Genomic DNA, 19,852 nt, shown 5'->3' with positions numbered 1-19,852 from the left:
ATCAGCTCCATCACATTCTGTGTGGTGGCTTGCTCTCATTGCATGCATGCTGTGCATGCATTGTTTGCATACTGGAGCCATTAACCATATCTTCCGCAGATTGCCTTGACGTCTGATAGCCACTCTTTGTTCTTTTAATGGTGGCTGTAATACAGCTGGTACAGCACACTGCTGTAGAATGAAAGTACCCTTCACTGCTGCCAGGATACTTTGCACTGACCTGCATAATGTGCTGCCTAAGTTTGAGAGTGGAATCCCTTTTTTATTCTGGTACATGGCACAGTTGACATGCAATTCCCCCAAAGCAATGCATTTGCATTTAACGGTACCCTGCACCACAGGGAAGTCTGTAAATCATTGTGCAAACTTCACACACACAAGAAAAGACAAGAGATAGGAGAAGTAGACCAAATGGTCCATCAAGCCTGCTTCACCATTCAATGCGATCATGGCTGATCTTGGGCTTCAACTCCACTTTATAGTCTATTCCCCATAAGCCTGGATTCCCAGAGACCAAGAATCTGTCCATCCCATCCTGAAATGTATTCGATACTGGAGCATCGCAACTCTTTGAGGTAAAGAATTCCAAGGTCTTCTCTACATTCGGTTGCCGGCTTTGTAGAACACCTTCAATTAATCTGCAAGCTTGCTCTCGCGCTCACATTTCAGTTCTCGGCCAGCTACAATGGTCCAGTGAAGTCTAATGCAAACTGCAAGAAAATCATCTCATCTTCGGATTAGGCACTTCAGAACCTTCCAGACTTTATAGTGAGTTCAACAACTTCAGATCATGAACTCTGTCCTTCATTTTGATTTTTTTTTTCTAGCCTCACCAAGTGCCAATCTGTAACTTGTTCTCATGTTCTGCTATTAACATATTCTGCTATCTGGCCTTTATGCCACTATTAACACCTACTTCAATCTTTAACGCTATCATTACCACTCCCTTTGTCTTGTGTCCATGACATCTTCATCATTTTATCTCTCTTGACTTCTAAACTATCCCTGACCTTCTGTTTTTTCTATTTTGCTCCACCTCCATTCCCCTTCCCACTTGTCAACAACATAAAATCCACCACATTTCTACCTCTCTTCCGCTCTGAAGAAGACATACAGACTCCAAACATTAACTTTGTTTCTCTCTCCATAGATGCTGCCAGACCTGTTGAGTTTTCTGCATGTTCTTTTTTTATTTAATTGCTTTGCTCCTTCCTGGGAATTGTTTTTTTATGTGCTTTGGACCTCTGTTCTGCAACTCCCTTCTTAAATTTCTCCCCTCTGCACCTCTTTTAAGATGTGTCTTAAAAGTACTTATTTGATAAAGTTTCTAATCACCTAGCCCGATACCTCTTTCTGCCGCTCAATGTCAAATTTTGATGAATGACGCACTTGTGAAGCTACTTGGGATAATTTGTTGCATTAAAGCTGCTATATAAATGCAAAGATTAGGGGTCGCCCATTGAAGATAGATGAGGATTTTTTTTTCTCTGATGATTCTAAGACTTTTGAATTCTCTACGGCAAAATATGATTCAGGCGGAGTCTTCGAATATCTTTAGGCAGAACAAGATAGATTCTTCATAAGCAATTAGATCAGCAATGATCTTATTAAATGGTGGAAGAGGCTCAAAGGACAGAGAGGCCTATTCCTACTCCTAATTCGTATGTTTGTACGAATGTTTATTCAGGCAGAGGGGGATTGCACTTTTGGGGGCCTGTCACCCTCTACACTTGAGTGACATGGCAGCCTGCCCCAAATGGTATCAAGTCCTGCCCCAAATTATGTAAAATAACACCCTCAATGATGCCAATGCCCTCCTGACCCCGCCTATCTTCCGCTCACACAAGCCACAAAATTACAGAAAAATACACAAATCATTGCTTAACTGCTTTAGTATTTTTTAACTTATGAAAACAAGCTTGTAATTGATTAATTGAAATCCACAATATAAGCCACAAAACCCCCAAAAATGTACACAAATCACTGCTTCAGAGCTTTTTAACTTATGGAAACAACCCTGTTGAATTAAAATCCAAGCCTACCTGTGTCTGCAATTCATTACTACAGAAAATAGTTGATGCTAAAACACTGAATATATTCAAGAGGCGGCTAGATAAAGCACTTGGGGCGAATAGGATCAAAGGCTATGGGGAGAAAGCAGGATTAGGCTATTGAGTTGGATGATCAGCCATGATCGTGATAAATGACGAAGGAGGCTCAAAGAGCCAAAAGGCCTCCTCCTGCTCCTATCTTCGACGTATCTATGTATTAGAGATAGTCAGCATTGTGATATATCTGTCTGCAGTTCAGTAAACATGGAACTGGCTGGTGAGCAATGGGATGGAGAAATCAGCAAATGATATGACTGCAACACAGCACAGGCCAGTGCAGGGCAGAATGAGCCAGAAAATGTCCAGTGCAGGAGCAAATACTAAATGAAGTGGAGTGTCCAGTCCAAGACTAATATAGGTGGTTTTGCTGGCAACTGGCTGGCAGGAGTCTGTTCTTTGTCCAGAAGAGACTTTCTGAAGACCAGTATTGAGAGTGATAAGGGTTGGCAGTTACAACGGTCTGCATGCAATCACCAGCCATTATCAGACCAGCTTATGTTTTCTTTTGTAGAGAATTTGACTGAAAAACATGGTAGAGGGGCAGATGTTTTTAGATTTTCTTGCTTCGTCAGTTGTTTGCAATCCATGGTAATTTAGATAACTTTTCTTCTGCATTTTTCTTCACAAATTCATCAATCACATCATCGTAGGTAAAATCTTGTGAGAATGCATTTTCAATTGTCAGAATTCTGAACTTGTGAAATGTTCCTGACTGATTGTACTTCACAGGTAATTTTTCACTCTTTTCAACACAGAGAAAGAACATTCGCATTTGTGACAGGTATTTTTTTAAATATTTTCAGAATGGTTTCCACATTTGGAAAGGTTGCCTGCAAACCTTCATGTACAAGTCTGTACAAATCAGCTGGTGATCTCAAAGTACAGAGTTCATCATTATCGATAAAATGAATTCATTGTTTCACTTCATCTTCAAAAATATATTCATGTCCTCCCGGTAGAATTCAATTAACCTCTTAATGCAGCAGCTCTTAGCATTCTCTTCCAAACTGTTGTCGAAAAGCACACAAAATAATTCAACAGTTTTGTTCACAGATTCACTTCTATTCTGCAATTGTACCATTAGTGTGTCACAAATAATACGGACACTCTCAACGATAATCTTCTCTTTTCCTTTTAAAGTGATTTAGTTGTCTCTAGTTTATTTAAAAAATAACTACCTGTGTCTTGTACACTTCTTATCATCAGAGGGACTTGTATTCTTTGTTAATGTTAGTGTCTTTGTTTCTACTGAGGTATAGTCATTTCGAACTTCCATGACTTCTAACTCAGGCTAACAATAGTGAAGCATTCAATAAAGTTCTATCAACATTTTGCAGTAATTCGCCAACAGCAGAAAATTGTTTCTCTTTACTCGGGTCATGGAATAATTTGTGACCATAACAGTAAACTGCTTTAAGAGATTTCTGAAACAAAAATCAATCCATTTCTCCTTTCCGTCATGCCATTTTTCTCCACCCTCAGAAAATGGGATTCACGAAGACTTCAAAACTGTTTTCAGCTTGAACCTCAAACTCTTTTCTCAAATTTTCCATGATGGTCTATTTATTACAAAATATTCAATCATAGCCAGTGCAACAGATTTTGACCATAAGGCAATGTTTTCAGGGTAGACTTCTGCCCTCACTTCAGCAGCAGAACAATGAGTTTGAACAGTATCTTACAGTTCCATTCCCATTTCAGAGTCCATTTCTTGTTCAAGTTTTTCAGGCGATGTGTTGCCTTCAGAGAGCAGCAGGTGGAACTTATCAGACAAGTCACCAAAACCTTTGATGGATGTTGTTGTTGAGGATGAATGTGCAGTTTGGGCACTGCTCAATACTTCAAACCTTTAAAGTAAACTGCCAACCCGTCTTTTTGCCTAGCTTTATCCTCTTGCCTAACCTTCAACTTTCTGCATTTTTGACTGCGAGATTCGAAGTGTCTCTTCATACTGACTGTCTTGATTTCAACAAATATGAATTTTCAGAAAGAGCAGACCTCTTTGTCTTCCTGAGCCCTGGCTTCGGGGTCGGGTCACCCCTGCAGCTGCTCGCCTCGATGACCCAAGCTTTTAGGTGTGCTGGTGGCTCACTGGCTTCCTGGCTGCAGCTGCTGGTTATGTGGCCTGACCTCAGCTCTCATCTTCGCTGGTCCGGTTGCCCATCCCTCTTCCCGCTCAGCCCTCGTCTCTGGTCAAGCCCACCCACTGCTCCCCAAAATCCATGTTGGCGGCTGCCTGGCCCTTGCACCTTCTTACTGCTCACACCTCATGTTTGGGTGGCCGGGCCTCAACGACCGGGTGTGCTCCTGGAGACTGCCTAGCTGCTACTGGCTCTATCTGGTCTGCCCTGGCCTCTACTCTCGGCCTCGGTTGGCAGCCTAGACCTCGCCACTCTGGTTGCCCATCCCTCCTCACTCTCAACCCTGGCATGTAGTCGAGTCGCCTCACTGCTGCCCGAAAATCACGTTGCCGCCTGCCTGGCTCTCACACCTCCCGCTGCTCACCTGTTCTTCAGGTGACCCTCCCGGCCTATGTTCTTTCTTTGGTCGGTTGTTTGCCCACCTGCACTCCTCAGCCCTGGCCTGGAGGTCAATAGTTACTCTGTTGTTTCACTCGACGGCCATTGGCCAGCGCCTCCTTCTCAGGCCTTGCTGAAGGCTGTGCAGGATCACACTCTGATGCAAGGTCGGTGACCTCACTTTTGCCTCATGTCACTAGGCCGGAATGTCAAAAATCTGGCTGCTGTTTCACTAAAGGGAAGTTCAGAAACTTCACACCGGACAATCAGGAGATCCGTTCAGATTGCTCTCAAGTCTCCACTACCTCTCAATGTCTGGGACAATGTTTTCCCACTCTAACAGGACCGATCAGAGCCTGATGTTGTTCTGCATTGCCTGCTGATAGCTCATTAGGCTCGAGAAATTCGAATGAGGCTATCAGCAAATTCAGAGCTACCAAGACTCTGTTTGGTAGTCACCTCTCAGGATGCCCCCCCGCCCCACCCACTCCCATTGGCTGGGGCCCCACTCTTCAGCGCTGTGTTTCATTGCAAGTGTGCCTCTGCAGTTTGAGATAAAGTCGTTTGCTTAAACAATACCTCAGGCGCTGAGCTCAATGTGCAGCACCAGCCAACTCTGACTGAGGTATGTACTCATCGCGGGATGCACTGCACCTACTTACCAAACCTCAACAACACATTCCTTCCCTGTGACCTCTACCATTAAAAAGGACAAGAGTACCATCAGCTCCAGGTACCCTTCCAAATTACACAGCATCCTAGATTGCAAATATTTTCTTGTTCCTTCAGCTGTGGGAGAATCATCAACACAAGGCACGCAGCAGTTTTCGGGGGACCAGGATGGGCAATAACAGCATACTTGTCAGTGTTGCCCACAAGCTGATGCCATGCTCAACCAAATCAGTTGCGGGTGAGTTGCTGGCACGCTTGCCTCTGAAACCAATGGTTGCAGACTCTGCCCCACTCACCACTCAGGAGACCGGAGCACACAAATCCAGGCCGACACTCCAGTGCAGAGCTGAGTTTTGCGGTGTCAGAAGTGCCATTTTTGGAGCGACATGTTATACCCAGTCCCTCCCTGATCTCTCAGGTGGACATAAAGGATCCTATGGCTCTATTTCAAAGGAGAGGAAAGGAATTTGCATTCTCTCTGATGTCAATCAATATCAAAGAAACAGATTATCTGGTCATTATCATGTTGCTGTTCATGGGAGCTTGCCAGATTTCCTAATGTTACTGCAATGACTACACTTCAACACACCTTTATTGGCGACAAATTGCATTGGAACAAATGGTGGTTTGCAGTTTTTCTAACACACCATTCAGGTCAATCTGCTATTTAACATATGTTGCCATTGTTACTTGAGTAACCTTACAGCTCGGCAGATGGTGTATGCTCACCTGACTCTTTCCTGTCCCAGCATTTCCAACCACAAAGACTGAATGACGGACAGCCAACATCTCCTCCAGCTGAACCACCTGGGTTAAAGATAACATTGACAATTATTTAAACTGAAGGAACTGGTCAGAAGAATACATTAGTTGATATTTTTATTTCTGAAAAATTCCACTTATATCTAGAAATGTAGCCAAGCTTTGTATTTCTGTGCCTGTAATATTATAATACTTTAGCAGGCCGTTGTACTTTAATAACTTTTATCCCATTTTCACCTGAAACGATAGTGCTTCATCACATCCCTTTATCAATCCTTAACCACTGAATTTTTATCCAGTTTGCATTGTGGAAATCTGACTCTGTTTCTCCTTAACGTAAGGCCCAAGACACAAAATTGGCCAGGATCTAAAAATAACCTAAAATAAATACTGCCAATCACACTCAGACAAGCTGGCATTGATTGGAAATGGAGACATTTACACCATAAACTAATAAGGACTCCTCTCCGTTTAGAGTTTAGCCAATTGTTGGGACAGAATAAAAAAATCTTGGGCACGATTCAATGGAAACATTTCTAAGTGTCAATTTGGACGCGTTTGCCGAGGTGTTTCTTGACGACCATGTTGGCGAGATCGTGGCTCGTATTCAACGGAACTTAGTGCCAAAAAGTAGCCAAGACGACATTCTCGACATTACTGACTCCCTCGCTGTCTAATACGTCTGACTCATACCTCAGCTTCTTGCCACTAACAAGAAGGAGCTTCTTTTAAACACTCCCTTCACCACTCACTCCCAGTCAATACACAAGCATGGCAGCACGCAGAGGTTTTCCCAGAGCTGATGCAGATGACATGACATAGCCGTGAGATTCAGGAGGGGATGTCAATGACATTCCAGTGACTGCATAGCTGATTGGAGGAGTCTCACGGGTTTTGGGCTACCCCATGACAATGCGTGGCACTGAGGCCAACACTGATAGGGTGGCGACTGCAGTGGAAAACCTGGATCATGACGTCTGCATTTTGAGTGATGGTGTCCAAGGCATGGCTCAGTCTGTGACGTCCATGTCGGAGGGCCTCAACATCAGGTCCCTGTTGCTGAGGGACGTGTCTCAGATATAGGTGGACATTGCGGAGGCACTGCAGAGCATGGACCATCGCTGAGGTCGTTGGCACCATGATATAGATGATGGGGAGCCACCAGCTTTGACAGAGCAGTCAACACAGAGGCTGCTAGGACTCACTCCAGCTGCCCCTCCATCCCGTGGAGTCCCTAGGACCCTACGGCCACTGTCAGGGAGGAGGAAGTGTTGGAGGCCAACCCGGAGCCTGCCCAAGGAGACGACGGCAGTCTCCCGTCCTTCCGAAGTCTCCCTCCTGACTCCGACGCATCTCAAGGTCAGCGGCAGAACAGGGTGGCACGGTGACACCGGTAAGTCATCCAGAGCCCTCCGGCTCCATGCCCTCCAGAGGACATCTGCCAAGGGCATCAAAGGCCAAAGTGCACGGAGAGCAGCAGGCTGCCTCCACTTCTCATATGCATCCTGGGGACACACCTACACATAGCATAAGACCATGAGTGAGGAGCACTGAGTGGGCACTGGGGAGTTCATTATCTGTAATTAGGGTGAATGGAAATGTAAAATGTTCATTATTAAACCATGTGACACCTGAATCATGTGCAGCCTCTCTCACATTAATCTTACAGCGGGCATGCCTGCAGCCCCACCACCTGTTGCCCTCCACTTGCCCCCATCCCATCTCCTGGGCACAGTGATCCATGATCAAACGCCCCCAATGCAGACCTTGTTCAGAGGATGCGTGCTGTCGGCAGAAAGACAGGGAGTCAGACTTCTGCAGAAACTGAGGAGCACCAGAGCTTTCCTTACAGAAAGTTATTGTCACTCTCCTTCCTTGTATAGTGACCGGTGACAGTGTCAACACAGGCCCATCACCCTGGAGTGATGTCACACATACCCTTGGAGGGTGGAACAGGGTGGTTGGGGAGGGGGAGAGTGATGGGGGGGTGGTGTGGGAAATTGGGGGGGGGGTGAAAATGGGGAGGGGGAAGGAGAGGGAAATGGGAGGGGGGGTTGACCTGAAGGACATAGCCTCATCCTAAGAGGATCTGGAGACACGGAGGGCCTCCCTGGCCGTCTAGGCATGTTGGAGCCTTGTCGGAACCGCCTGTCCTCCATCCTTTGGTTCCTCCTTGGGCTCGTCCTCCAGCCCGTCCTAGTCTGCCTCCTCCTCTTCAGACGAGGCCACATGTCCTTCCTCTTCCTCCTCCAGCATGTCACCCTGCTGCTGTGCCAGATTGTAGAGGGCACAGCAGACAACCACAAAGCGGGAAATTCTCTGGGGGTGGAGCGGTCCAGGCATCAGAACTGCATTTTCAGCAGGCCGATGTCCTGCTCAATGACAGCACGGGTGAAAACATCGATCTCATTATACAGGTCTCCACATCGGTCTGATGCCTCCGCACCGGCGTCATTAGCCATCACCTCAGCTGTTGTCCCTTGTCCCCCAAGAGCCAACCTGTCATCCTGGGTTGGTTCTCTAAGACAATGTGGATCGCAGAGTGCACTAGGATGTAGCTATCATGCACACTCCCTGGCTAGCAGGCACAAACGTGCATGATATGAACCCCTTCCTGAAGGTCACTCCCTGGTGCCCCGGTGCACGCAGGTCGACATACGTACGATTGATGGCCCCCTGGACCTGGGGCATCCTGGCGATGGCAGAAAATCTTGCAGCCCGGGCATCTTGGTGGGCCTGGTCCAGGTCAAAGGTGATGAAGTTTGATGTCCGGGCAAACAGAGAATCTGTCACCTCCCAGATGCACCTGTGGGTTGTAGATTATGAAGTGCCGCACAAGCCCCTGCTCCAGCCCTGGAATGAACCAGTGACGTAAAAGCTGAAGGCAGCGGGGCCCTTCACAGCCACGGGGAGCGAGTGTCCTCCTCCACGGGATGCCAATCCGCGAGGACGTGGCACAGGTGCTGCACTGACCCCCTTCTGAGACAGAGTCTTCTGCAACACATGCTCTCTGTCAGCTTATCGAATGAGCAGCAATGCCTGTACTCCTTAGGCCATCGCTGGTCTCCCCTTCTGAGTCCCTCCTCAGCTTGATGGCCGCCTCGGCTGCCAGCAGCAATGTGAGGGCAGCCACTGCAGGATCGACACGAGCAACTATTTTTGTTCCTGTACGAAATTGGAGGAGATAGACCAACAATCAGTTAGAGTTTCCATCCCGGGACCCACAAATCCCCAAAGCCTCCCCTACTCTAACGTGACCGGCCTTCTCGGAGTGCCATCAAGTGAGCCAGTTGTGCTGGCAAACCTTGTTCTGCTGACTCACCCCCAGCTACATCAGGAGCACCCAGACCTCTCCTGGGAACATTACGGAGACCGTGCTCAGGTGCCCTTCCCTGATCCACACACACACACTCTTTGGTCGCGAGAGGATCCTCCTGTGCTGAAGCCCTGCTCTTTTGCATTTGATTGTTGAATGCTGCCTCTATGGTACTAATGCTCCTAAAAATCAGGCACACTGTTCAGGCATCAAAGTTTGCTTGACATGCAGTGCACTAATCATCGTCTGAAACATGGTAGCTGTGCCCTCGAGGAGACACTTGAGAGTTGAGGAGTGTGAAGTGCTATCACAACTATCAAGGCTATTTCCTCATTTGAAATAGCCTTCAGCTATGAAGCTAGAGGCTGCTCACTGTCCAAGGGGGTAAAATTAAATTTCATGAAATAAGCTGCAGCAGACAGGATGCAGCTGTGGTTGGCCCTGTTATGGGTGTTCACAGTATTTAAAGATAGCTTGAAGGCTCCCCTCCCCCTGCCGGCTTAGGAGCATTCCCCTGACCTAGAACGCTTCAGTCCCCTAACCAAGCCTAACTCTCCTGGGGAGTCCCCCAACCCCTCCCGACCACTGGACAGCAGAAATGGCTACTCACCTCCTCACTTCCCCTCAGAAGCCATTGCGCCAGCTTCACATTTTTAAAAAGGAGTGCTAAACTCGCCCGTGTGAATTCTCGCCGAGGTGTCAGGTCATTCCCGGGAGACCGTTGCTTTTGACTTCAATCTTTAAAATGAGATTAAAATGAATACAAATGAGGGTTACTGATATTTTTCGCCATCTTTGGACGAGACCTGGAACTCGCCATCAGGAGTGGACCCGGTGAATTGCAAACTGGTTTGCATCCGGCACGAATCTTGGGCTGGATTCTCTGTTTCTGGGACACAGGGGGCGATTCTCCAATATGGAGCCCAAGTGCTCGAGCCGTCGTGAACGCCGTCGCTGTCCGATTCTGTCCCCCACAGGGGGCCAGCACGGCGCTGGAGCAGTTCATGCCGCTCCAGCCTCCTTTCCCGGCGCCAAATGGATGCTGCGCCAACCGCGCATGCACAGGGGACTTCTTTAGCGCGCCGGCCCCGACTCAACATGGCGTCGGTGTTCAGGGGCCGGCCACGCCAGGACGTAGGCCCGGGGGGGGGGGGGGGGGGGAGGAGGCTGGCCCGCCAATTGGTGGGCCCCGATCGGGGGCCAGACCCCATCGGAGCCCCCCACCCCGGTGAAGGAGCCCCCCTCCCGCCGAACGTTCAAGCAGAGTTCCCGCCGGCAGCGACCAGGGGTGAACGGCGCTGGCGGGACTCTGTTGGATCTGCGTGGCCGCTCGGCCCATCCGGGCCAGAGAATCGGCGGCCCAGCCGATTCCAGCGGCCCGCGTCGGCAAAATGGCGCCGATTCTCCGCACCTCGGAGAATCGCGCACCGCATTGGGGCGCGGTTGCGCCGATTCTACGCCCGGCGCGAGGCTCGGAGAATCACCCCCTATGTCTCCACGGCGTCGTAAAAACTGTGGCCTTTCACGCCAGAAAAATTGCGTGAATAGGCTCCATTTTCATAGCCCTGCAGGGGGCTAGCAGGGACCTGGCGTAAACCTGGCAGCTTGAGCTGCAGATACGGGCTCCCGTACGTCCGGGTCAGAGACCGCGCATTTGCACGGGTGCAGCCTCCAGTGGCTGCGCTGTGTTCTATGGCGGACTCAGACAGCGGAGCTAGACCTGAAAAATAGTGCACCCGACCCAGGCCGCCCGCCCAAAAATTGCCCGGTCCCGTAAGAGGCCACCCCCCCCTCTCCCCCAACCCCCCCGCCCTCCGATCGGCCCGCCCCTGACCATGGCGGCCGCAGACTGAGTCCGCAGCAACCACATGAGTATCCCGAACGGCTGGGACCACGTTAGATAGAACATAGAACATTACAGCGCAGTACAGGCCCTTCGGCCCTCGATGTTGCGCCAACCTGTGAAACCACTCTAAAGCCCATCTACACTATTCCCTTATCGTCCATATGTCTATCCAATGACCATTTGAACACCCTCAGTGTTGGCAAGTCCACTACTGTTGCAGGCAGGGCATTCCACGCCCTTACTACTCTCTGAGTAAAGAACCTACCTCTGACATCTGTCCTATATCTATCTCCCCTCAATTTAAAGCTATGTCCCCTCGTGCTAGACATCACCATCCAAGGAAAAAGGCTCTCACTGTGCACCCTATCCAATCCTTTGATCATCTTGTCTCCCTCAATTAAATCACCTCTTAACCTTCTTCTCTCTAACGAAAACAGCCTCAAGTCCCTCAGCCTTTCCTCATAAGATCTTCCCTCCATACCAGGCAACATTCTGATAAATCTCCTCTGCACCCTTTCCAATGCTTCCACATCCTTCCTATAATGCGGCGACCAGAATTGCACACAATACTCCAAATGCGGCCGCACCAGAGTTTTTTACAGCTGCAACGTGACCTCGTGGCTCCGAAACTCAATCCCTCTACCAATAAAAGCTAACACACCGTACGCCTTCTTAACAACCCTCTCAACCTGGGTGGCAACTTTCAGGGATCTATGTACATGGACACCGAGATCTCTCTGCTCATCCACACTGCCAAGAATCTTACCATTAGCCCAGTACTCTGTCTTCCTGTTATTCCTTCCAAAATGAATCACCTCACACTTTTCTGCATTAAACTCCATTTGCCACATCTCAGCCCAGCGCTGCAGCTTATCTATGTCCCTCTGTAACTTGTAACATCCTTCTGCACTGTCCACAACTCCATCAACTTTAGTGTCATCTGCAAATTTACTCACCCATCCTTCTACGCCCTCCTCCGGGTCATTTATAAAAATGACAAACAGCAGTGGCCCCAAAACAGATCCTTGTGGTATACCACTAGTAACTGGACTCCAGTCTGAACATTTCCCATCAACCACCACCCTTTGTCTTCTTCCAGCTAGCCAATTTCTAGATCAATGCTGCCGGGACCTCGGCCGGTCGGGGGCGGGGTGAGCCTCCAGCAATGGCCGCAGGTAGGGGATACGCGGCGCGGCGTCCAAGAATGCCGCTTTTCAGGGTCTGGAAAATTGGGGAACCGGTGCCAGTCCCGATTCCGTGCGCGGAAATGGATTCTCTGCCCCGGCGTCGGACAGATTTCGGCGTCGGGGTGCGGAGAATCCAGCCCCTTGATTTTGGCCTTTCCTGCTATTATCCGGCACATCCAGATCCACGCAGTGTTTAAATCACACCCATTTGAAAAAATCGATAATGACACCATTGCAACAAAAGCGGTAGCAGATTGGCCGCATGTTACATGGCTTGCTCAATTTTCTTTTGGTTTACAATGGGTATGTGATTCACTACCATCCATTTCTGCTCACCGGCCAAATTGAATTTCACCTTCACTTAGCCTGTATCTAACTGATTTGCTCTGTAGCCTGGGTGAACTTTGGGTTCAGGAGATTGACAATGGATGAAAGAAATGGAGAAAGTGCTCCTGTTCTCAGAAATTAGGTACTTATGAAGCACTGGTACCTCGGTTTACCCAGAAATGTACAGGCAGATAGTGATGAGAATATATGTATCCATTGATTTCACCCATGGAATGTGCACGGTCTATCACAAAACGCCATGCAGCACACACCTGGCTCCTCATGAGCTCCCATTTCGATTTCCAATTCTGGCACCAAATGCGTTTTTGGAGACATTGCAAAATGGTACTTCTCAGGTTTGTGACAGAAGCCATTACTCTCCACCGTCCTCCTGTCATCTTCATGTTTGTTCCCATTACTCTTGGCTCACCCATCACCATTTTGCACCTTTCCATTGTAGGAACATACATAGGAACATAGGAATTAGGTGCAGAAGTAGACAATTGAGCCCTTCGAGCCTGCTCTGCCATTCAATCAGACAATGGCTGATCTCTTCCTGGTCTCAAAACCACCTCCCCACCTGTTGCTCATACCCCTTTAACCTGCTTTCAATCAGAAATATATCTATTTCCTTCTTGAAACCATTTAATGACTCAGACTATGGGGCAGCGAGTGCCACAAATTAACCACCCTCTGCTAGAAGTAGTTCCTCCTCACCTCAGTTCTAAATCTACTGCATCTCAACCTATATCCGTGACCTCTGACTTCTAGAGTGCCCCACAAGGGGGAACATTTTTTTCTACATTTACTTCATCAATTTCAGTTAGTATTTTATACACCTCGATTGATCCCCTCTTATCCTTCTAAACTCCAGTGAGTATATGCCCAAACTGTTTAATCTCTCCTCATATGTTAACCCTTTCATCCCGGAATCAATCTGGTGAACTTCCTCTGAACTGCTTTCTTCCTCACATAAGGAGACCAAAACTGGACACAATACTCAGATGTGGTCTCACCAACCTATACAATTGTAACCCATCAACCCCTGCCCCTTACCCCCATTATCGTGGACCTAAATTCGAGGTGCCTTCCCTCCCCCCGAGCCTACATTGGTCCCCATTAACATTCTCTCTCTGATCCTAGACCCTCCCCTAAAAACCCTTAAGAGTTTTTATTAGTTCCCATGACCTTTTGATTATCCCAACTTCAGAATGGACCTGCCTACCGACCGAATCGACCTCCCCATGTACGTGTGAATATGCCAAATACTACAGTGTGATGGATCCACATGTGGGCAGTACAGACTCTGCCATTTAAGCCTCTCAGTTTCGTTCCCTTGACGGACTGTCACCACCCACACCACACCCAGTACGCCAAGCTCATTCCGACTTCAATCCGCCAAGCCCCCAACCCTACAATCGGTTTTCTCTTGGATCGCCTCCCTTGTGCCGCAGAGTTCAGCCAAAAAAACTGCTGACCTCAGACAAAACTGCAAGTGATTTGAACTGGGCATCACAAAATTCCTGTGCACCACTGACTTAATCTTGGAGGTAGAACATGATTACAAAATATTTTAAAATAATGAGTATTCATGGAATAGTGGATGGCATGAGGTCTGTCACTGCCACGCTGCTGATTTAATCACTGCATCTTAAAGTGCCATTGGGAAATTTCAGCTCTCACCTAATTAAGTCACCCCACCCATTCATGTTTCCTGTCTTATAGACTCTATAAAATCCAACTCTTTCTAACATTAAACAAAAACATTAACACAGGAATAAATAGTCACTGACAGCTTTCTTGTGCTTTGCAGTCATTTCTCCTGCATTACTAAACAGCACCTGATTTTTAAAAAAAGGTAGAAATGAACCTCTTATTCATTTGTATGCAAACACTAATACACTAGGAAAATTGTGACAGATTTAAAATGGTACGATTCAACAATCAATCTGTGTAATTCTCCTAGTTCAACCAAAGAAAAGGTGCGAAAAATTGTTTCTATTAAGACAAAATATTTCACACCTTAAGAATAAAACTTTCTTCATGCTGTAAGCTGAGTTCCAGAGTGGACTGCCTAACCATCTGTTCAAATTCCTGGTCTCGCTTTCTCGGAACATCCAGGGCAGGAAACAGATCACCAATCAGTCCCATAAAAATAGGCACATCATCTGTCACAATCTTTGGTAAATTGAAATCCCTTAAAGCACGCATTAACACCTTGGAAAAGAAATAACTTGTTACAAAATAATTATGTCATTTTCATCACAGTGATACAAGAAAAAGAGAAGACCCAAAATTTGTGCTGGAAGTTATGCTGGAGAGCTGGGTTAATTCTGGTCAAATGTGGCAGAGGTTTATTCCCTGTGTACTCTGGCAGTTCCCTACTTGTCCTTTCCACTTCCAAATTTCTCATTGAAGAGATGAGATGACAGAGGACATAGCAACTATTGCCTAAACATAGGCAGATTTATTAATATACAATAGGTGGCATAGAGAGTATTTACATCTTAGAGGGCCAAAAGTCCCAATGCCATCTATAGCATGAGCCATGGCATATTGTGTGTTTGCATATTTTCATATCTCTCTCTATGTAGACACATATATCAAACTGTATATATTATATATTTTTTTAAATTACATATTTTTACTAATAATTCTAAACGGCCTAGTAGGTTATGGGGACTCTATTCTGCATACTTAAGAATAAAGGCTTCTTCATGCTGTAGGCTGAATTTCCGAGAGGACTGCTTAACCAGCTGTTCAAATTCCTGGTCTCGCTTTCTTTTTTAAAAAAAAGATATTTATCAAAGTTTTTAAACACAGTTTTTCTCCCTTACAAACAATAACCCCCCCCCCCCCCCCCGTAACAAAAAAAAAGAAACAAGAAATCGCGCGGAGCAAGATATATACATGGCAAAATAGTATATTTACATAGCTTTGTACACTGGCTCTCTCCCGTACGTGCCAGTTTCCCCGACTCTTCATGTTATCTCTTGCTCATCCACCCCCCCAGGCAGCTCCCCCTCCCCCCCACCCCCCACTCCCCTCCCCGGACGTTCCCCCCCCCAGTCCCCCCCCAGGTTGCTGCTGCTGACCGACCTTCCTCTAATGCTCCGCGCGATAGTCTAGGAACGGTTGCCACCGCCTGTACAACCCCTGCGCAGACCCTCTCAAGGCGAACTTAATCCTCTCCAACTTTATGAACCCAGCCATATCGTTTATCCAGGCCTCCACGCTGGGGGGCTTCTCCTCCTTCCACATTAGCAAGATCCTTCGCCGGGCCGCTAGAGACGCAAAGGCCAGAATATCGGCCTCTTTCGCCTCTTGCACTCCCGGTTTGTCCACTACTCCAAATATTGCTAGCCCCCAGCTTGGCTTGACCCGGACTTTCACCACCTGCGATATTGCTCCCGCCACTCCTCTCCAGAACCCCTCCAGTGCCGGGCATGACCAAAACATATGGACATGGTTCGCCGGGCTCCCTGAGCACCTTCCACATCTGTCCTCTACCCCATAGAACCTGCTCAACCTCGCCCCCGTCAAGTGAGCTCTGTGAACCACTTTAAATTGTATCAGGCTGAGCCTGGCACACGAGGAGGAGGAATTAACCCTACCCAGGGCATCAGCCCACAGACCTTCCTCGATCTCCTCCCCCAGCTCCTCCTCCCATTTACCCTTCAACTCTTCTACCAGCGCTTCCCCCTCTTCTTTCATTTCCTGGTGTATTGCCGACACCTTGCCCTCCCCGACCCATGCACCCGAGATCACCCTGTCTTGAATTTCTTGTGCCGGGAGCAACGGGAACTCCCTCACCTGTCTCCTCACAAAAACCCTCGCCTGCATATATCTAAAGGCATTTCCCGGGGGTAACTCGAACTTCTCCTCCAGTGCCCCTAAGCTCGCAAACGTCCCGTCAATGAACAGGTCCCCCATTCTTCTAATCCCCGCCCGATGCCAGCTCTGGAACCCACCATCCATCTTCCCTGGAACAAACCGGTGGTTACCTCTGATCGGGGACCACACCGATGCTCCCATTGCGCCCCGGTGGCGTCTCCACTGGCCCCAGATCCTTATCGTTGCCACCACCGCCGAGCTCGTGGTATACGTTGTCGGCGAGAGCGGCAGCGGTGCCGTCACCAACGTCCCCAGGCTCGTTCCTTTGCAGGACGCCATCTCCATCCTCTTCCATGCCGCCCCCTCTCCCTCCATAACCCACTTGCGGATCATCGCCACATTTGCTTCCCAGTAGTAGCTCCCTAGATTTGGCAGCGCCAACCCTCCTCGGTCCCTACTGCGTTCCAGGAACCCTCTCCTTACCCTCGGGGTCTTATTCGCCCACACAAACCGCATAATACTCCTACCTACTCTCTTAAAAAAGGCCTTGGTGATCACAATGGGGAGGCACTGAAACACAAACAGAAACCTCGGGAGGACCACCATTTTGACCGACTGCACTCTACCCGCCAGCGAGAGCGGTAACATGTCCCATCTTTTGAAGTCCCCCTCCATTTGCTCCACCAATCTCGTCAGGTTCAGTTTATGTAGGGCCCCCCAATTCCTGGCTATCTGGATCCCCAGGTACCGAAATCTCCCCTCCGCCCTCCTCAGCGGTAGGTCCCCTATCCCTCTTTCCTGGTCACCTGCCTGTAATACGAAGAGCTCACTCTTCCCTACATTGAGCTTATAGCCCGAAAACTCCCCAAACTCCCTCAGAGTCTGCATGACCTCCACCATCCCCTTCATTGGGTCCGCCACGTACAGCAACAGGTCATCCGCATATAGCGACACCCGATGCTCTTCTCCCCCTCGGACCACCCCCCTCCATTTATTAGACTCCCTCAATGACATGGCCAATGGTTTGATCGCCAATGCGAACAACGGGGGTCAGGGGGCACCCCTGTCTCGTCCCTCGGTACAGTCGAAAGTACTCCGACCTCCGCCGGTTCATCACTACACTCGCCACTGGGGCTCTGTAAAGGAGCTTAACCCAACTAATAAACCCTCCCCCGAACCCAAACCTATGCAGCGCCTCCCAGAGGTACTCCCACTCTACTCGGTCAAAGGCCTTCTCCGCGTCCACAGCTGCCACTATCTCCGCCTCTCCCTCCTCCGATGGCATCATCATCACGTTTAAAAGCCGCCGCACGTTTGTGTATAATTGCCTGCCCTTTACAAATCCCGCCTGGTCTTCATGGATCACCCCCGGGACACAGTCCTCGATCCTCGTGGCCAGCACTTTTGCCAGCAACTTTGCATCCACATTGAGGAGCGAGATTGGCCTGTACGATCCACATTGCAGTGGGTCCTTGTCCCGCTTTAAGATCAAAGAAATTGTCGCTTCCGACATTGTCGGGGGCGGGGTCCCCTCCTCTCTTGCCTCGTTAAAGGTCCTCACTAGTAACGGGGCCAACAGGTCTACATACTTCCTGTAGAACTCCACCGGGAACCCGTCCGGTCCCAAACCCTTGCTCAGCTCCTCCAACCCAATTGGTAGCCCCAAGCCAGACACCTCCTGCTCTTCCACCCTCGGGAATCAGGCGTCCTATCTCCAGGTCCGGAATGCGCCCCAGCATGTGCTTCATGAATCCTGCATCATCCCAGTTCGGGGCGTATACGTTCACCAACACCACCCGCGTCCGTTGCAACCTACCACTCACCATTACATATCGCCCTCCATTGTCCACTACAATAGTCTTGGCCTCAAATAACACCCGTTCTCCCACCAATATTGCCACCCCTCTGTTCTTCACGTCCAGTCCCGAGTGGAATATCTGTCCTACCCATCCCTTTCTTAACCTGACCTGGTCCGCCACCTTCAGGTGTGCCTCTTGGAGCATGACCACGTCTGCCTTCAGTCCCTTTAAGTGCGCGAGCACTCGAGCCCTCTTCACCGGCCCATTCAGGCCCCTCACGTTCCACGTTATCAGCCGGATTGGAGGGGCTCTCACTCCCCCCCCCCCCCCAACCCCCCCACCCCCTGCCGACTGGCCATCTCCTTTTCTGGGCCAGTCCCGTGTCCACGCCTCCCTCACCCTCCAGTCCCCCCGCCCCCTCTGGCGCAGCTCCTGTCGCAGCCTTGTCTTTCTTCCCCAGCCCATGTAACATTTCCTGCGCGTGATTATGATTGACCCCCTATATACAACAGCCATCACACATCAAACCTCAAATATCCCCCCCACCCTCACAAACCCTCAGTTACCCGAGTCCAACTTTTCGGTTTGTATAAATGTCCACGTCTCTTCAGGCGTTTCAAAATAGTAGTGTTGGCCCTTGTATGTGACCCACAGTCGCACTGGCTGCAGCATTCCAAATTTCACTTCTTTCCGGTGCAACACCGCTTTGGCCCGGTTGAAACCCGCTCTCCACTTTGCAACCTCCGTGCTCCAGTCCGGGTATATTCGGATCTCTGCATTGTCCCACTTACTGCTCCGCTCCTTCTTGGCCCATTTCAGGACCCACTCTCTGTCCGTGAACCGGTGGAACCTCACCACCATCGCCCTTGGCGGCTCATTTGCCCGGGGCCTCCTCGCCAGCACCCGGTGTGCCCCGTCCAACTCCAGCGGCCTCGAAGGGGCCTTCGTGCCCATCATCGCCCCGAGCATCGTGTATGCCCCGGCATCAGCCCCCTCCGCTCCTTCAGGGAGACCCAGGATCCGCAGATTCTTTCTCCTCGACCTGTTCTCCAGGTCTTTGAGTCTTCCCGCCCACCTCCTGTGTAGCGCCTCGTTCTGCTCCACTCTCACCACCAGGCCCGAGATCTCGTCCTCGTTCTGACCAACTCTTTTTTGTACCTCCTAGATCTGAACCGCGCGGGCCTTCTGGGTGATCCCTAGTCCTTCGATTGCCGAAAGCATAGGCGCCAGCATTTCCTTACGCATCTCCTCGCGCTGCTCCACGAAGCAGTGCTTGATAAACTCCTGCAGCTCCACTTTGTCTCTGGCCGCCGCCATTTTGTCTTTTTTCCCCGGTTTTTCCCGTTGCTCCAGTGCCACTTTTGTGGCCGTTACGCTTCGAGTCCGTTTCATAAAAGTTGGAGGGGGACCTCCCTCTTACCTTCCCCACGAGTTAGTATCAAAAAAAGTTCCGTTGGGGCTCTTCTAGCGAGCCCGAAA

The 19,852-nt window shown here is 49.3% G+C and overlaps 1 protein-coding gene across 1 annotated transcript in view; it reads right to left on the bottom strand.

The window, feature by feature from the left end:
* The window catches only part of LOC140425201 (dynein axonemal heavy chain 11-like), a 755,586-nt gene that overhangs the window by 392,792 nt on the left and 342,942 nt on the right, over positions 1-19,852 (bottom strand). Inside the window, 2 exon segments of the mRNA XM_072509215.1 lie at positions 6,032-6,109; positions 14,763-14,957. Of these exon segments, the coding sequence (XP_072365316.1) occupies positions 6,032-6,109; positions 14,763-14,957 (273 nt within the window).

Source organism: Scyliorhinus torazame, chromosome 6 (genome assembly GCF_047496885.1).
Source record: "Scyliorhinus torazame isolate Kashiwa2021f chromosome 6, sScyTor2.1, whole genome shotgun sequence".
In the NCBI taxonomy this organism is placed as follows: Eukaryota; Metazoa; Chordata; class Chondrichthyes; order Carcharhiniformes; family Scyliorhinidae; genus Scyliorhinus; species Scyliorhinus torazame.
Note: the sequence above shows the minus strand (reverse complement) of the source record. Positions and strands in the feature narration are given on the sequence as shown.